Source organism: Acipenser ruthenus, chromosome 40 (genome assembly GCF_902713425.1).
Source record: "Acipenser ruthenus chromosome 40, fAciRut3.2 maternal haplotype, whole genome shotgun sequence".
Taxonomy (NCBI): domain Eukaryota; kingdom Metazoa; phylum Chordata; class Actinopteri; order Acipenseriformes; family Acipenseridae; genus Acipenser; species Acipenser ruthenus.
In genome coordinates, this window is record NC_081228.1 from 2536186 (window position 1) to 2553991 (window position 17806).

General features: G+C 48.9%; 1 protein-coding gene across 2 annotated transcripts in view; it reads left to right on the forward strand.

Moving 5' to 3' along the window:
* Positions 1-17806, forward strand: part of LOC131708098 (histone-lysine N-methyltransferase 2A-like) — a 41200-nt gene that overhangs the window by 2375 nt on the left and 21019 nt on the right. For both annotated transcript variants that reach the window (XM_059010207.1, XM_059010206.1), the window contains exons 2-8: positions 9767-9839; positions 10460-13800; positions 15243-15420; positions 15724-15958; positions 16466-16530; positions 16656-17114; positions 17248-17327. In XM_059010207.1, coding sequence (XP_058866190.1) covers positions 9767-9839; positions 10460-13800; positions 15243-15420; positions 15724-15958; positions 16466-16530; positions 16656-17114; positions 17248-17327 — 4431 coding nt within the window. The remainder of the gene's footprint in view (positions 1-9766; positions 9840-10459; positions 13801-15242; positions 15421-15723; positions 15959-16465; positions 16531-16655; positions 17115-17247; positions 17328-17806) is intronic.

Consider the following 17806-nt stretch of genomic DNA (forward strand, 5'->3'; position numbering starts at 1 on the left):
TCAGCAGCTTCCCTTGTTTGCGGTTCACAGAGCCGGCTGCAGAAAGCTGACACACGAGGTCCAGATTTAGCCAGCTGTCGCGCCCTGGGGGTGTGGAGAGAGCGCCGAACTGACGGAGATCATCCGTGACTGCCGGTGACTAGAAATCAGACAGTTTAGCTTATGCAAGTAGTGCTTTCACATGCTGTTTTGGCACCCTGTAGTTCTCTTGATTTGGTACTGTGCACTTTGACCTTATATTCTGCCTTGAACTTCCCCAGACAGCATCCCTCTAAATAAATATCCCCACTTGTGTAAACTCACTGATTATTCTCAAAGCGGTATTGTTGCATGGGTTAGGACCCCTGCCAAAGCTGTGAAGAAGCAAAGAGAGAAGTATGGTGTGGTTAGGCTGTCATGAAATACCTGACTGCTGACCAAAACCTGCATCGTGCCAAGAGACAAGATTCTGCAAACCACTTTCATCACCACCACCACCTGCCTGCCAACAAAAAAAGAGGGAGGGAGGGAGGGAGGGAGGAGGCAGACAGCCAGCCAGCCAAATCCCAATGGAATGGGCCGCCAGAGCGTGCAGTGGCAGTGTGATCACAGCACCGTGATGTCATTTTCAGGAGAGGTCTCGCCTAAACCGAATTGTTCCGCTCCAGTGCAGTCACGCTGCAGGGTACAGGCAGCTGCCAAGGGGCAGAGTGTGAGTTTCAGTTTCAGTGTGTGAGACACGCAGGGCAATCAAGGAGCTTTGTCAGACTTGTTATATGCACAAAAGCTTCCTGGTTTCCAGTAAGGATCTTTGTGGTTTTGTTTGGGTTATTTGCTCCCATGCATCTGGACTTTCAACTAGTTTGGGACGGAGGCAGTTTTGTGGCGAGGATTTTGAACTGTTGTCTCCTGGCTCCCAGTCCTTGGCAGTAACCGGATAGGCCACCTCTTGTCTTTGCATCCACACTCCTGACTGTTTGTGCAAGAAGTGAACAGTGTTTTCTGTATTTCCTCGAAGGGGAAAAAGCATGTAGCTATTGCGGTGTCTGAAGGGAGGTATCGTGTTTGAATTCAGGCACACGCTGCCCCGGTCTCTGGTCTGAATCTTTGGACAGCAGCCAGGGTCTATAGAGGTGAAAGATGTGACTGTGGAACCAAGCGTCTTGTACAAGAGCCAGGAAACTATGCAGTTGCTAAGAGGGAAACCAAAACACACACGTCCTGTTGCTATGCAAAAAATATGGAGGCTGTTTTGTTTCGGTGTCTCGTTTCAGTTTGCTGTGAACGTTTTGAAATGATGCTGCTCATAGTGTTGCAGCAGCCTGATGTAGTCCTACTGATAAACAGCCTTGTATAAAGTAAATAGGACTGGGTTCTCTCTCTCTCTCTCTCTCTCTCTCTCTAAGACGTGCTGGAAAGAGAATAAATTAGTCACACGCCTGGTCACAGCTTCATTCTCATTTAGTGAACAGGCAACGGGGCTCGCCTAGCATCTTCTTTTTATTAACAGAGTCGTCGCTGTTCAGAACCTGGGCACCCAGGACAGCTCTTCAATCTCTTTCTTGTAGCTAGTAGACCAGTTTCATTTTTCCAAGCACGCATACGTTTAAAAATGAAGGTAGTTTGAGCCCTTTCATTTGGATGGTAACAGTGAGGTCATGTAATAGAATGAAGAGATTTACAGCTGCAATCTGCAAAGTGACTCAGAGTACGATAACACAGTTGAACTGCTTTCAGTCTAACTGCATTGTAGCAACTTGTTAACCGTTCTACAACCACCTTGGGCAAGACTCTCAAGTCGTTCAACTCCAAGTTACTACTCCTGATGATTGATGATGTTTGAAGTAGTTTGCTGCACTTCATCCTGCAGAAGTAGCTGACGGTGTGTATGATATTAATGCACTGTTTTGTAGTGCACGTCCTAAAATGCACATGTGTGCTTCTTTACAGTAAGTCTCATGAGGTTTTTGACAAGCTTGTTCAATATTCTGTGGGATCCACAGCATAAGACAAGACATGGTTTCAAATGAAGGACAGAGCTCCTATGGATCAGATGGTGCAACATTTTGCTGATGTCAGTCTAGGTAGAAGACCAGGCATTATGTTTGCACTTTAGCGCTGAAACGTTATTGTAATTCTCTGCATTTTCATTTATTGACCTGTGCTTGTGTGTTTTCTAGGTGCCTCTTTCAGTTTTAGTGCCTTCGCTGTCGATTCTGGTCATCACAGTGATAAAGAAAGAAAGAGAAGAAAGATGGAAGGAAAAGAGACATAGGAGAGAAGCACAGGGAGACAGAGCACCTTCACAGAGAGAGAAGTGAGACGAGTCAAAGGGTCCCACCTGGCTGAATGTGTTTCTACCTGCACAAGCAGTAGACCCGTAACAGAGGCAGAGAGTAGAGGTGACAGGGGTGTGCAGGTCCCGCGTGTTTCCCGAGCTGCACCTTGCATGTTGTGACTGGTTCTGCTTTCCGTTTGCCAACCGCTCTTGTGGTTTCTGCTTGACTGATCGTTGACGGGGAGGGAATCAGACTCATATCAGGAGTTGGGCAGGGTTGAGCTGTGCAGAGATTATTCTAATTTTGGGTTGCTGATATTAGTCATCCTTACCCCCATCGAAAACTCTGGGGGATTCCTCTGCTTACAAGAGGCTGTCAGGCAGGCAAGCAGTGTGTTTCTGTTTTTTGTTAATTTTTTTATCTTTATCTTGGTACTGAAATGAAAAACAAACCTGATTGAGACAACAAGAGGAGGAAGTGTACAGTTAGGTCCTCGGCAGTTGAACCGTATCATGCCTGAGGTGTGTCTGCTGCCTGTTAACATGAGATCACGTCTGAAGGCTAGCCTTTCCTGTTCGGTGCACAAATATGTCCTGAAGATCCTCCCAGGTTTTAGAGGTATCATAAATAAGAAACTGCTGAAGACCTGGGAGGAGGTCCAGTTTGTTCAGTTGTGTGGTTCAGGGTACAGGTGGATCAAAGACCAGGGTAAATAAACCTGGAGGAACTGGGCAGCCCTGGTGTAAACCCATTCATGGTATCCTATGCTGGGAGCTAACAAAATCATTCAATACAGCTCAGCCATTTTTAACTTCCATTAGCTAAGTCGGTCTCAAGTGTGCAGTTGTGAAAGATACACATTCTAGCAAACATGTGTTATCGTTTTAAAACAAGGTAAGTGGTCGGTTAAAGAAAGCTATTGGGTTCTAGGCCTTGTTCTTGTGTTATGTGTTTGCACCACCTGGGTCTTTTCACCTCAGCAGACCAGGTAAACGATAGTGCCTCCAAGCTGCAGTGTGTGTAGTCTGTTCAGTATCAACTGAACCAAGAAATCTGCAAGGATGTAAAAGAGCAGGGTGTGTTTGAAGTACCTTGGCACTGCAGTTCAGCCTCCTGGCAGTGAGCGGAAATGCATTCCTGTCCATAGTTCAGTGCAGGTGCTGCTTCCTGAGAGTTCTTTCTGTTTTCTTTACTTATGCGATCTACAAGCAGGGGGTTTCCTTCAGAATCATAACACTTGTTTCATTCTAATAAAAAGATTTGAAGTGGTTGTTCTCTTTCTTAGTCATAAGTAGAGACTGTTAAAATGGTGCTTTTATCTGTTTATTTCTTCTTTTTCCTGCACTCTAATAGAAATGTCTGTTCGGTTTCTTGCTCTTTGTACTCAGTAGAGATGTTGTACCTGCTAGTCCAGGCAGCTGTCAGGCAGTCTATAAATAAATCCTTATTAAATAATAAAGCTAGTGCGCTCTGAGCAGTCACACGCGCGTTGATGCTGGGCTGTTGCCCTGTTAGTGCTGAATACAGTAGTCCTGTCTCTCTTCATCTCGTCCTGTCTTAGCTTTAATCTCCTCTTGGAACAATAGTGGCACTGTTCTGCTGGGAGCCAGAATGCAGGTACTGTCATGACATCATCATCCTAGCTTTACATTTTACTGTGGTTCCCCCCCATGTGTATACTAGGCATTTACCACGCCTATCTTGCATCTTGCCATGGTGTCTTCCCTCATTTTTACAATGACTTACTACAGCTTGCTGTGCTTTTACTGTGGTGTACCACAGTGAATTCCTAAAACATTATGTGCTGAACATCTTCACCTTTTGGTCTAGCTGAGTAATGTGATCCCACACAAATGAAACAGGCCATTTACTATGTCCAGCGGGCAGGTACTGTACAGGCATTGGTTTAGTGCCTGTGAAAGTGTGTGACAGTGCTGAAGACAAGCCTGCTGTATATCCACAGGGCAGAGTGCAAAGGTGGGGTTGGTGCCTTTGAAAGGATGGACGGAGTGCATCCGAGAAAGCCCACAAGGCAGGAATAACACGGACAGTATTGCCCGGAGTGACAGGTGAAAATAAGACTCCCAGTACATTGTAGGTTGATCACCCCACGCATGACTGACTTTAATTAGACAGCTTTGTAACCTCTCAAAGTTGTGAATTATTAAGCCTGTGGTAGTCCCTGGAGGGGCTCAAGCTGGCATGGAAAAGGATTGCTGCTGTGGTATTCAGAACCTCTCACCCTGGACAGCGCCACATCGCCAGTGTACACGTACTGTACTGTACTGTACCGTACTGTACCGCACTCTCAACTGTCAAGCACTGCGGTGGTGTTAAGTACACCAATTTAAGGCTAGAACCTCTCTCAGCATTGAAACACCTATGAACTTAGTTGCCCCGTTTTTATATGCACCATCTAATCCAATTCAAGCTACATATTGGATGAATCCATTCCAAAATCCTGCATGTAAACCACTTTTGAGCTAGAGGGAGTGCGCACTGATTCCTCTGAACCCAGACTGAGTTTGTTGTGTAAAATGATTTGTTTTCCCATATCAAGAGAATACGAAAGGATCGGTTTTGTGTGTGCGTGTGAACAGAGTAATTGTGCTGTACACGCTCACCAGCAATGAAGGTGACCCAGGTGTGCCTGTCTCCTGAGAGCCTCCTGCAGCGCAGTATTGGTGGTGTTGTGTTCTTGCTCGCGGTTTCAGTACTGCTCTTTCCTTGTAAGCTGTGTGGTTTTCCACAGCAGAGATCACAGATGCAGCAGCAATCTTGAATGTGACTTCAGCTGGGTCACTGACAGCCTCCTGCAGCACCCAGAGGGCTCCCCCTCCCCCTGTGGATCAGCGTTTAGAAATCCGCTGCAAAGCCAAAGAAAGGCGTTTCAACGATGAGCTTGATGAGATAATCCTGGTGGGATGTCAAGTGACTCATTCCTGTTTGAAGTGACTCATTGCATTGTCCTGCAGAACCAATGGAAGGCCACACAGCAACCTCTACAGGATGTAGCACAATGGTAGAATTGTAGTGCATACCATTTGTATATGGAAATGTTAAAAAGTTCCCACAATGGGTACCATTTCAGGAAATGAAACTCCCTTTGCATAGCAGTTTGATTAATTCCTGGTTTTACTAGTTTAAGACACACCTGAGCTTGTTACCTGTACACTGTGGCTTATCAGGCTAATTGTAAAACCTGGAATGGGGGAACTGCTATGCACTAGGAGTCTTGCTTCCATCTGCATTCTAATAATTGCTTACCATTGCAGCTGCCAGCGTTGTCCTCTGGTACAGTACCACTGTCGGTATAGTGCCACTCTGTATTGCCAATGAAGATCATTTGGGAAGAGGGTCTTGTTGTAATTCCATCCCTCTCCAGCTGGTCAATAGGCAGAGGCAGTCCGCTAGAAATGTAGGCAAGACTCCCTGGAACAGGAAGAAACCGATGCATACTCCACAAACCCTGTTTCTCAGGGTCGGTGTGGGGCTAGATGCTGCTTCTGTCTCTTGTGGCCTGTTTGCAAAACAATTTCCCTAGGCAAAACCACACAGGAAGCTCGCTACCAGAGCATCTTGTAGGTACAGTGTAGGTGCCTTTGCAAGTTAGCAGTTTCCCATGCTATTTTAGCGTGTGTATGCACAAGTGCTTTTATTTACTCTGCAACAGGTGTGCGTTTGAACCCAGACCTGAGAATCTCCTCCCCTGGCAACAGCCTTTGGAAAGTTTTGTAACCGCTACAGTTAAAGGAGCGATAAACAATGCTTTCAAATCCAGTTTTTTGTTTGCCTTATCAGCATTAATAATGATCCCTTTTTTATCATGCAGAGGTGCTTAGGGTTCTCTCGAATGCAAATGTTTCAGACACAGTTCTGTAAATAATCTGCTGCATCCTCCTGTCTCTGCATGTTGGTTGCGTGGTCTGATTGCATTTGAAACACAGTATGAAAGTGGATAGGTTCCAGAGAGCAGCAGTAACTTGATCAATTGCATATTCTAACTGAATACCTGCATATTCCAAACTGAAGCATAAATGACATCAACATTAACCTTGCAGTCTGTCCCTTACAACACTTCCCAGAGTAAAAGCATAGCAATGTGTAATAAAGCATGGTAAAGTCCATCGTGGTATGATAAGTTTTGCTTTATACCATGTTAAATGCATAAGCATTGAAAAACTGCAGAAGTACCATGCAAATTGACCATGGTAAACTTACATTGGGGTTGTACCAAGATTAAAATGTAAAGTTTAGCTTATTTAATCCATCCTCCCAGCTGTCAAAAGTCTTATCTTAGAGTCCAGCGGAGGCTGTCTGCAAACTACATCTGGTAATAAGTGAATCGTTCAGAGCGATAGTCAGCTGTACTGAGGACAGATGGGTCTGGATCAAGTGTATAGTATTGCACTCCCAGACAGTTGTATATGTACATAGTCAGTGGTAGTCTGATAATGTTTTGTAGTTCTGTATAGTATTGTGACAGACCGACGCAAATGTTTCCCAGTGCAGTTGAGTAAGCCTAATTCAGTGGATGGAATTGGGTTCCGTGCAACACAGGGTTAACAAGCCTGCGTTGTTTTGATTGTACTTGATTCCTGTTCCCTGTCCCTGCCTCCCCACCTCCATCGACACCCCTTTGTGCTCTCCCTCGATACCTTTTTATTTTCCTCTCGCTCTCTCCATCCCTGTTTTCTGAGGCATTATTTCTTTACTCTGATCTACCTTTCCATCCCTAATCTTCTCTAATTCAGCCCTTTCTCTAGTCTAGATTTTCTGTATCCTCCTGTCTGTTCCCACCCCCTGGTTACCTAATGGCATGTTTTTTTTTTTTTGTATTTGTTTAGCTCACAAGCCCTGCCCCCCTTCCTAGCTGCAGCTGCCAATGTCTTTGTTGTGGTGTCTGATTACGAGGTGACCCCCCCAACCCGACCCCCCCCCCCCTTCCCACCAACAGACGTGTCCCAGATGTCCTGAATTGTTTACATCTTGTAGAGTGCCTCACGGGCTAGGGGGAGTGGCAAGAGAAAGCGAAGGCTGAGCGCGAGAGAGAGTGTGTGTGCATGCGTGTGTGTGTCAGAGGTGTGCTGCTGCTGCTGTATCCTAAAAGGCAAGGCTATTTATCATCCCGTAGTGCTGTGTGCAAAAACCCCAGAGCTTTCTTTAAAGCTGCAGCGTGCTTTTCTCTTGGAGTCATGTGACTGCTGCTAGGACTGTAGAGTGGAGTGCACCAGTGTCACAGCTGGGAAGAAGTGGACACTGGTGGTTGGAGCTGGGGGACTGGGGGAGAGTCAGTGTGGCCTTGTTAGAGCTAAGGTGATAGGGTTAGTGCTAACTCAAGTTGTCAGTGTCTGGCAGCAGTAGGGTCTTCTTTTTATTCCCCATTCTGCCGACCTTGAGAGAGAGAGAGAGTGACAGGGAAGGGAGTGGCTGCTGCTAATGAAGTGAATCCTGTCTCCAGGTTGCAGGTATCCTTAGCAGCAGCTGTTGCTAGGCTGCGCTGCGTCACTAGGGATATCACAGGGCTAATTTATTAAACAACACATTCGGGGGAGTCTGCACTCCTGTGCGGTTTTGTCACCTTTTATTCTAGAAGAAACTTGCTCAAGTCAATGGCAAAGCATTCGACTAGACCTTGAAAAACCTCTTGTTCTGAGATGCCGAGATAGTAACACTTAACATGATGATGATGATAAATAAAAAAACGTTCACACATCAAAAAAAAAAAAAAAAAAAAGATACCTTTGCCAGTGATCAATGCGTTGCACCTGCAGGATTCTGAACCGCCTGTTAAAATCAGATTAAATGCAACTGATTAAAGGAAGTGACGTTTGTTAAGTCAGACTGGTTTATATCTTGATCTAGAATTTTTTTTTTTTTCACTGTCTTGAACTGATAGCTGAGGAATGCACTTTAAAAAAATATGTTATTGTCACCCGCAGCCAATTAATGGGATCTTGCCAGGTAACAGATTGAAAGAGATTCTGTGAGTTTCCAGGTTTTTAAAATCGAATGTCTCACAGTGCATCGTTAGCATCATTCCCAGTGATCCTATGTTTGTCTGCTTTAGATTAAGAGTTCCTGTGCTGTAGGTCAGTTTGGTGCAAGTGGAGGAGCTCTTCAGTTTCTATCTGCTTGCGTAACCAGGCTCGCTCTGGAGAGCTGACGAGGCTCTGGTGAATGTCATAACTAGTCAGTCAGTGTGTGGATCTGAGTAAGCCGAGTTGCACAGTTGCATTTCTGGGAAGCCCCTGGCTTGACCTCAAACTGAATCTGTCTGCTTCACCCAATGGCTGCAAGCTCGCTCCACGTGGGAAACCAAACAGCACGCTAGTTTGGAAATGAAGCCAGACTGCAAGTGAGCCGCTAACCCCAGTGAACAGTGACTGCACTAAACTGCTATGGTGTAGTTTCACAGTTCCCTAGCTCCTGAAGGTTTACAGCACAGTAGGTTTTATGTGATGCGTGATCTGAAGGGACCGAGGAAGGCAGCTCAGTCCCGGCTCTTCGAATGCTCCAGACAATCTCAAAGCAAGCCAGCTTTAGGGTTACCTCCGTACACGATCAACAGGACCCAGAACCACTCCGAGTAATTGCAAAGCTATGAAAGCAATTCAAATAGCATGACAGTTTAAGAAACTCAAGATGACACATACTTTCACTAATAGCTTTGGTTATGAAGCCTGTTTAATACCTGCCTTTGGGAACGTACCAAGCTTGGTATGTTTAGACGCCACAGTCATGGTATTGTGTTTTTTCCCTTGGAAAACCCCATTGCTAAGGTCAGCGTTCGTTTTCCTGGAACTGTTTTTTTGAAAGTTACGAGGGGGTTGAAACGCTCGTTGATTGGAGAACGTCTGTAGCATGAATCTGTCTCTGTGGGAAACGAGGTTGCCATGGTTATAAGTGAGGACCGGAACTCCACATCCTGCCCTGGATCAACTTCTATCACAATTATAAATCACATATCAGAAACGTGAAGTATGTTATGTTTTACATTTGAAGAGTACAATCTTCATTTATACTAAGTTAGGGTGTAGGGTTCATTTATAAGTTAATACGCTGTGTGTAGGGTGTCTCGTACTGTATAAGATGTCATTTTGCCAAGCTGCACAGAATTATACAATAAGAGAGACCCTACATGTATTAACTCACAGTAAAAGAATCTTCCAAGTGAGCCTTCCAACCAGCAAAACAACATCAGTGAGCTAGAGAAAGAGGTTAAGAGAAGCAAAACTGTCAAACCAGTATAGGCAGGTGAAATCCTGCAGAGCCAGATCTGACCCTGTAATCCCAGTACTGTTGAAACAGCAGGAACTGGGGTAAAGCAGGGGCTTTCAGGCAGGGCAAACCCATGTCTGCTCACAGCGTTTTGTAAAGGGGCAGTGCGGATCAGATGACTTCCTCACAATCAGCCTGAGGAGTAGTTATTGGGCAAGGCCTCAAAGCTTCTTGACAGCAAGATATCTGAGTCTAATCATTTCTTTTTGCTCCCCCCCCACCCGTAGGAAGACGCGTTTGTTGGATTCAGCTCACAACATGAAAACAGAAGAATATATAGCTCAACGAGGCCCTTTGGAGGTACGGTAACGCAGTGAAAGAGGAGCGCAGTTACACAGCAGTGTAATTGTGCTGCCATAACAGTGTGTACTGAATCTGGGGTAGGGTTACCATGTGACTCCATGTACACTAGGACAGTTCAACTCACACCCCAGTGCATTCTGGTAAATGTACCTGAGACCGTTAAAATGGACCAGAATGCATTGCGGTGTGAATTGAAAAGCCTGAACTGTCCTAGTGTGCGTGGAGTCACATGGTAATTTCTAATCTGGGGTTGCCTGTAGTTAAAACAGTGCCCCTCTATTTAATTAATTCTAAGACAAAAGCCAGGCTGAGAATTGTAGTTTATCCTTTTGGGTACACGTCTTTTACCATGAAACTCGCAAGCATTGTTGCATTTATATTGTACTTTTGTACTTGTTTCAGCTGTTACACAGATTTTCACATACAATATTAAATTATAGTGGTTTATGTATCAAGGTACCGTACATTTCAAGTTCAAATTTAAAATACTATGTCGTTGAGGATTTGAGTTTACTGTTTAAACATGTTAAAGCCTTAGATAAAAGGTTAGCCCAGTATTCTATGTCCCTGAACTCTCCTTATCTGCTTCACATAGTTCCTCTATTTTTTCCCCACAGTCAAACCACGGCAGGAGCGAAAACCTAGGGGTCGGCCTCCAAGGGCCCTTACTGCACACGGGACCACGTCTGCCTTGGACTCCCCTACCTCTCCGGCCAGCCCTCCAGAGGCCCCTGAGAAGCAAAAGAGAGCCCCAGGCAGGCCCCCAGCTTCAGGGGAAAGGAAGCGAGGGAGGCCCCCTGGCACTGGGGGGCCTAGGGGGAGCCAGTATCACCACACCCAGCCAGGGCCACAGGACCAGAGGGAGACGACTCAAGAACAGCAGGGCAACGAGAGGGACAAGAAAGCAGCTGTGAAAAGGACACCCCTGGGGTGTGTGCAGCAGCAGTACGGTGTAGGCAGAATCCCCAAGATTGCAAGGATACCCAAAATCAAGCGGCTGAGTGCAGTCAAGCTCGCCCCGCTCAAGTCACGACTCAAAGTGATCGGGAGGAAGGGGGCACCGGTCCCTGCTGTCCCGCGAAGGAGGCGGGGACGCCCCCCGTCTGCAGAACGTCTCAAAGCCGAGGCTGCTGCTGCCTCCCAGCCAGCCGCCCTCTATGAGACCGAGCCTCGGAAGCAGAAGATCCATCAGGTTCGACGGGAGAGAGACCCCCAGCTCAGGGCAGCAGAATTAGAAGCCTTGCAACCTCACTCCCTGGCCACCTCCCCCACCAGGACAGGTTTAGGAAAAGAGGTGGGGGTGCGCCAGAGCCCAAGGAAAGTAAAGCAGGTGCGCATCGTGCCTGCTCCCAAGCGGACGGACACCACTATCGCCAAGCAGCTGCTGCAGCGCGCCAAGAAGGGGGCTCAGAAGGGCGCGCAGAAGAAGAAAATGATGGAAAAGGAAGCTGGGGGCGGCAGCGTGGTGGGCAGCGGCTTGGAGGGAGGCATCAGAAGGAAGAGGACTCAGCTCAAGTTCGTCATGCCCGTGGTGAGCACCATCTCCTCGCGCATCATCAAGACCCCCAAGCGCTTCATCGAGGACGAGGCCAGCTTTGTCTCCCCACCTCCCCACCTGAAAGTCGCCCGACTGGAAGCTGCTGCAGTGGCCTCTTCTTCTTTGGCTTCACCTCCTTCAGCGCCTCCTGTTGCTGCTGCTCCTTCTGTTTCTGTCTGTGCTGCTTCTGCCAGCACCCCACAACCACAACCTCCTCCTCCTCCTGCTCCTGCTCACAGCACAAACCTGGCAGGCCTCAACAGCGGCTGCAACAACGGCACCAGCAACGGACGATTCAGCAGCAGCGCGGCTTCTTGCGGCTCCAGCGAGAAATCCAGCGCCGTTTCCCAGCACTCCTCCCAACTCTCGTCCGGGGAGTCCTCGCGGTCCAGCAGCCCCAGCCTGGACACCTCCACAGACTCCCAGGCCTCCGAAGGCACCCAGGGCCTCTCTGAAGAGCCTGACCGGTCCCCGTCCTCGCAGGGCGAGAGGGAAGCAGAGCTGCTTCATGCCTCCAGGCCGTCCTCCCCTCCTTCTGAACCGGAGCAGGTGGCGGTGGTGGAGAGAGGCAGGAGAGGTCGCAGGTTCCAGGGGGCTGGTAGGGGTCGGGCGGGCGTCAACAGTGGCGGGGCTAAGAAAATCATAGCCGGGGCTACGCTGCTGTCCTCCCACCCAGCCTCGTCGACTGCCTCCTCCTCGTCCTCCCCACCCCCTCTTCTGACCCCCCCACCGCAGTCCAGCCAGCCAGCCTCTTCCACGGAGCACCACTCCCCCCACCCGCACTGGATCCTGCCTCCCGGGATCTCCCCTTTCCTGCCCGCCTCCGCTGTGGTTTCCCCCCTGCAGGAGCAGCGCAAGTCCATCCTGCGGGAGCCCACCTTCCGCTGGACCTCCCTCAAACACTCCCGCGCAGAGGCTCAGTGCTTCTCCTCCGCGAAGTACGCCAAGGAAGGACTCATCCGCAAACCCATCTTCGACAATTTCCGGCCCCCTCCCCTGACCCCCGAAGACGTTGGTCTGGTGCCCCCTAATGCCGGTGGAGCAGTCGCAGGATTTTCCACTCCCAGTGGCGGTGGCACGGCAGCAGCGGCTAACCGTCTCTTCTCGCCTCTCCATCACCAGCCCCACCATCCCTCCTCGCACTTCGAAACACAGCCCCACAAGCGTAGCCCTCTACTCCGCGCCCCCCGCTTCACCCCCAGCGAGGCCCACTCCCGGATCTTTGAGTCCGTCACCCTCCCTTCCCCTCAGTCCTCAACCACGGGGGGCCAGGCCTCTTCTTCCTCCCCTCTCCAGTCCTCTGCCCTCTCCTCTTCCTCGTCCTCGGCCAGTCGCACACAGCGCCGCAGGAGACGGCGTTCTTTCATCCCACTGCGACTGCAGCCCAGGTCTCCGTCTCACTCCATGAGGACCCGAAGCAGCCGGTCTGGGGAGCAGGGTGGCAATGTGACCCCCGAGCTCTCTCCCGTGGCGCCGCACTTATCCACCGGCGCCACGGGCTCCACCACCCATTCAAATTCTCTGCCAGGGGTTGCTGCCAGCCCTTTGGCAGCCAGTGCCTTAACTCCAGCCACTTTCAGCTTCTCTCCGGGCTCCATGGGTCTTACAAGCAAGGGACCGGCTGATTCATACCAGACAGGCAGCAGTAGGAGGCAAGCTGGGGGTCTGGGAAAAGGGGCAGCTGCAGGGGAGTCATTCTCTTCTGGAGTAGGGGTAGGAGGTAGTTCTTCCACTTCCCCGCTTTTCCCTCTCTTCACCTCCAGCCCTCCCCAATCGACAGAGAGAGGAGGGACAGGGAAGAGCAGCAAGGAGCGGAGAAGCTCAGGGTCCAGGGAGCTGTCAGCTAAGGAGAAAGACAGCCCGAGAGAGACAGAGAGGGCACGGGATCGAGAGAAAGAGAACAAGTTGGGGAGTCGTAAAGAGAGGGAGCGGAAAGGCAGGGGGAGCGTTGGAGGGGACTCCCAGGGCGCCCTCTTCTCCCTCGAGGGCAAAGAGAGCGAGGAAATGGGGGCCTCCCCTTCGCCGGTCTCCAAAAAGACATCCGGACGGAAGAAATCGGTTTCAGTGGAACCCCCCACTGAGGCACCCTCTTCTCTGGGGTCACCTGAAGGGGGAGTCCCCAAGAGCCGGCTGTCCAAGAAGGGCAAGTCCTCAGAAAAGGGCCAGGATTCGGAGACGGGGGAGAAGGAGAAGGAGAAGAGCCATCAGCAGACCCTCTCTGTGGCCCGGCAGAGCCCCCAGCCCCCTGCACCCTCTCACAAGCAGCCCCCTGCCCCCTCCCTCGGCTCCATGCTGGCGCAGGTGGAGAAGCAGCAGGTGGCCGACAGGAGGGTGGCTAACCTGCTAAAGAAGGCCAAAGCCCAGCTGTACAAGATTGAGAAGAGCAAGTCCCTGAAGACTTCCGACCAGCCCAAAACACAGGTGACCCAGGAAGGACTTCATTCTTAACCTTTTAAAGTGCAGTTATACCACCGCCAATGTGAAAGAATGGTTTAGAAAGGAATGGGTGTTTTTTTAAAAATCTAAACACACTCTCTGTAACAACTGGGGGGGAAAAAAAATGGTGAAATGCAAGCTTGATTTTATTAATCAAAACAGGCTTTCAAAAAACAGCCCTTACCCAAACATTCCTTAAATAGTTATTTCAAGTTGTGTGAGTAGGTGCGCCATAATATAGTGTGTTTATATATTTCTGCCTTTTTAAAAGTGATCCTCTTACTGGTTTTTGAACTGGATGATCTACTTCTCGATGTGTGTTCGAATAGACCTCCCTTAACTCTACACACTGCGTATGCAGGGCCAGGAATGGTAGCAGTGCAGGACAGATACTTCACTTAAAACAACAAAACAGCACGACTAATGTAATGCACTACCATGTATGGCCATGTCCATTTACATTTTCTTTTCAGTATTAAACACCTGAAGGTGTTCAAGTAGCTGTCCTAGTGCAGTCATTCTGTCAAGTTACTTGAGTTCAGGGTTCTTTGAAACACATGCATATTCATAACTGAAGATGCTCAAGAGCCAGTCGAACAGTTGAAAGGCAGGTTAAAGTGTCATGATACATAACTAAAAGTAGATCTCACTGTAATTGCACTGATGGATTGCCTTGTTCACTAGGTTTTGTTCTAATCTAAAGTAACGTTTCTGTTTGCTTTTCTTGTCCCAGCTTGGCATGTCTTCGCATGAATGACTATGAGTCAATGCGAGAAGTTTTTTGATTGCTAAAACCAGTACAGAAACTCGCTAACATAGCCCTGAAACTGAAAACAGCCGATACACAGAAAATGAAGTGTAGAGATGTACAAGGTCTCTGAATGACTGGACAGTCTGCTGTTGCCTGTACAGAGAGAAACAGAATGACGAGGGAGAGCGTTTATGGAAATAAGACTCCCATTGTATAGAAGTTCGGTCCATTCCTGGTTTTTTACTGGGAGTTTTAATAAGACACACCTGAGCTTGTTACCTACACACTATGGCTAATCAAGCTTGTATTAATACCTGGAATGGATCAAACTGCTATACAATAGGAGTTTGTGTAGGTTTGTTATATCAAAGATGGTGTTTTTTAACCCTCATCAATAATCTCGCAAGATTCAAAAGATCCCACATTAAACTTGAAAGACAGCGTTCGCTATCCAGTCTTTTTGAGTTATTAAACGTTTATGGATTAATTTTGAAAACATTCAAAATGATTGTTTGAGTGCATGGGCACGTGTTGTTGTGACTGACTTGCATGTGTATGGTAGAGTGGGTGTGTGCAGAGTGTTTCTGTGCATGTATGCTTGTGTGTGTATTTGCGTGTGCGTGCGTGTCTTTGCGTTTCTTTTTCCGGGTGACTGACTCTGGTTTTCTCGACACAGGGGCAGGAGAGCGACTCCTCCGAGGCCTCGGTCCGGGGGCCCCGCATCAAACACGTGTGCCGAAGAGCGGCTGTGGCCCTGGGCCGCAACCGAGCCGTGTTCCCCGACGACATGCCCACCCTCAGTGCCTTGCCGTGGGAGGAGAGAGAGAAGATCCTGTCTTCCATGGGAAATGACGGTAAGCACTCGCACACACTCCACGTGGAAACCCATTCCAGCGATACTAGCGATTCTAACACGACCGCTGACACTGAGGTCCAGCAACGAGTTTACTTGTCAAAGGCACAACAAGAAAGACTTTAGCAAATGAGATACTGTACGTACAGCTCCCAGAATACAATCGGTTCCAGTATTTTCTAAGACAGTGCCATGTAGTACATAAAGAATAGTCTTTGTTACTGTAACTCTAGCACAGTCAGGGTTGGTTGCATTGTAAAGCTTGTGCCCGTGTCTGATCTGAGAGTGTTTGTTTTTCCTCCAGACAAGTCCTCGGTAGCCGGCTCGGAGGAAGCAGAGACCCCCGCCCCCCCGGTGAAGCCCATCAAGCCCGTGACCCGCCACAAGACCCCCCAGGAGCCCCCCGTGAAGAAGGGTCGCCGGTCGCGGCGCTGCGGACAGTGCCCAGGCTGTCAGGTGCCGGATGACTGTGGGGTCTGCACCAACTGCCTGGACAAGCCCAAATTCGGGGGGCGTAACATCAAGAAGCAGTGCTGCAAGTGCGTGCTCTTGCCTGTGTGTCTGTCTGTGTGTCTGTCTGTATGCCTGTGTGTGTGTGTGTCTGTCTGTCTGTATGCCTGTCTGTGTCTGACTGCAGATCTGTGGGACTATCTCGCCATCTACAGTATCTGACCATCTGTCGCTTTCTATCTATCTCTCTCTCTGTCCACATTATCTTTTTATCCACATCATGTATCATCTTTTTATCCATTCCATCTGTCCAATCTGTCAATTTTATTTATTACGTTTAAAGCTCCCGGTTGCTGGACCTAAATATCTTTATCTTTTTTTGTGCCAGTCGAATCCAGTTTGCAAAAACTGATGTTTTAAGCAGGTCTAGCTGAACCGTACCTATTTAGGAATAAATGTTTTAGTTTTTTTAGCAGTTTTAGCCTATTGTGGTGTCAGTGTGAGTCTTTTATTGGAAGTGTCCTGTGCAATAGATTGTGATTCTGCATAGGCTCTCGCCCAGTAATGCACTGGTTTCCATCTCTGTACTCCCACAGGGTGAGGAAGTGTCAGAACCTGCAGTGGATGCCTTCGAAAGCGTACCTTCAGAAGCAAGCGAAAGGTAGGGGGACAGAAACAGGACAAGACCTGCGATTTTGTTGTTTTCACCGTTAGTGGGCAGTACCCACAGTTTATCAGTTAAATATTAACGTGTTTTTTTTCTCGGCCACTTTTGTTTTTCTTAAGCGGCGAAGAAGGAGAAGAAGAAAACAACCAAAGTGCAAGAAAAAAAGGAGACTGCCCATTCCGCAAAGAGTCACTCCTCAGAGACCAATCAGAAGCTGGCCACGCCCTCGGGAGGCTCTGCAAGGGAGGAGCCTGCACGCAAGAAGAGCGAAACCCCGCCCTCAAAACCCAGCGCAGAAAAACAGCAGCACAGCCCCCAGTGGGACAGGCCCCCACCTCCCAGCACTGCCCTCCCACAGGACCCCAAGCAGCCAACAGCGCCTCCTACTGCCGCCTCCAGGAAAGAGCGCAAACAGCCACTGCTGCACACCCCTTCCCCTGCCCACCCCAATGGAGCCCCCCAACAGCAGACACAGAGCCCCGGGCCCTCAAAAAAGGAGGGGGCCATTCTAACACCCCCTAGCGAGCCCAAAAAGAAGCTACAACAAGCATCCGCCAGCACCCCGGCTACAGAGACAGGTAAACAAAGCAACTGGATGTCTGCTGATCTAGCTGCCTCCATAAGAACAAAACGCTGTCAGTCATTGTAACCAGCAGTCTGTGCTTCCTGTGTTACTTGTGCAGCGGTGTTGACTGTCCTGTTTGTTTTCAGGGTCAGAGCCAAAGCAGCAGCAGCAGAAGAAACAGGCACCCCGCTCCACCGTCCCCCCGAAACAGAAACCCAAAGAGAAGGTAACCCCCACAGACTCACTGCGGGCCGGCTTCGCGAAAGCTTTCACCCCGCTTTCTTTCCAGTCTTCAGAGTACTGCTGCGGGCGAGGCTGGTTCCCATTGGAGCGGAGGGACCAGGGTGTGGTTTCAACTGAGGGACTGCTGGGATTGAATGCATCTTTCTCAGATTTTAAAATCTTTTTAAACTCTTTGGCTTGTCGTTTTAAAGTCCCCAGGTGGACCAGAGATAAAGGCAATGCTGTTGGTTGTGTTAAGTTTGGTGGAGGTGGGGTATGTTTAATAGAACAGGAAATCTCTGGTATGACAGCAGTCCCTCAGCTAAAACCACACGCTCGGCACTCCCCTGGGGCGTCACATGACACACAAAGGTCCTTTCCTGTGATGAGAACTAGACCCAACCGTACTGCTCCTGCTGTGCGTTTAGCCATTCACTAAGCTAAAGACATCAGCCACGGACGCTGTTCACTGTTTGCTTTGCT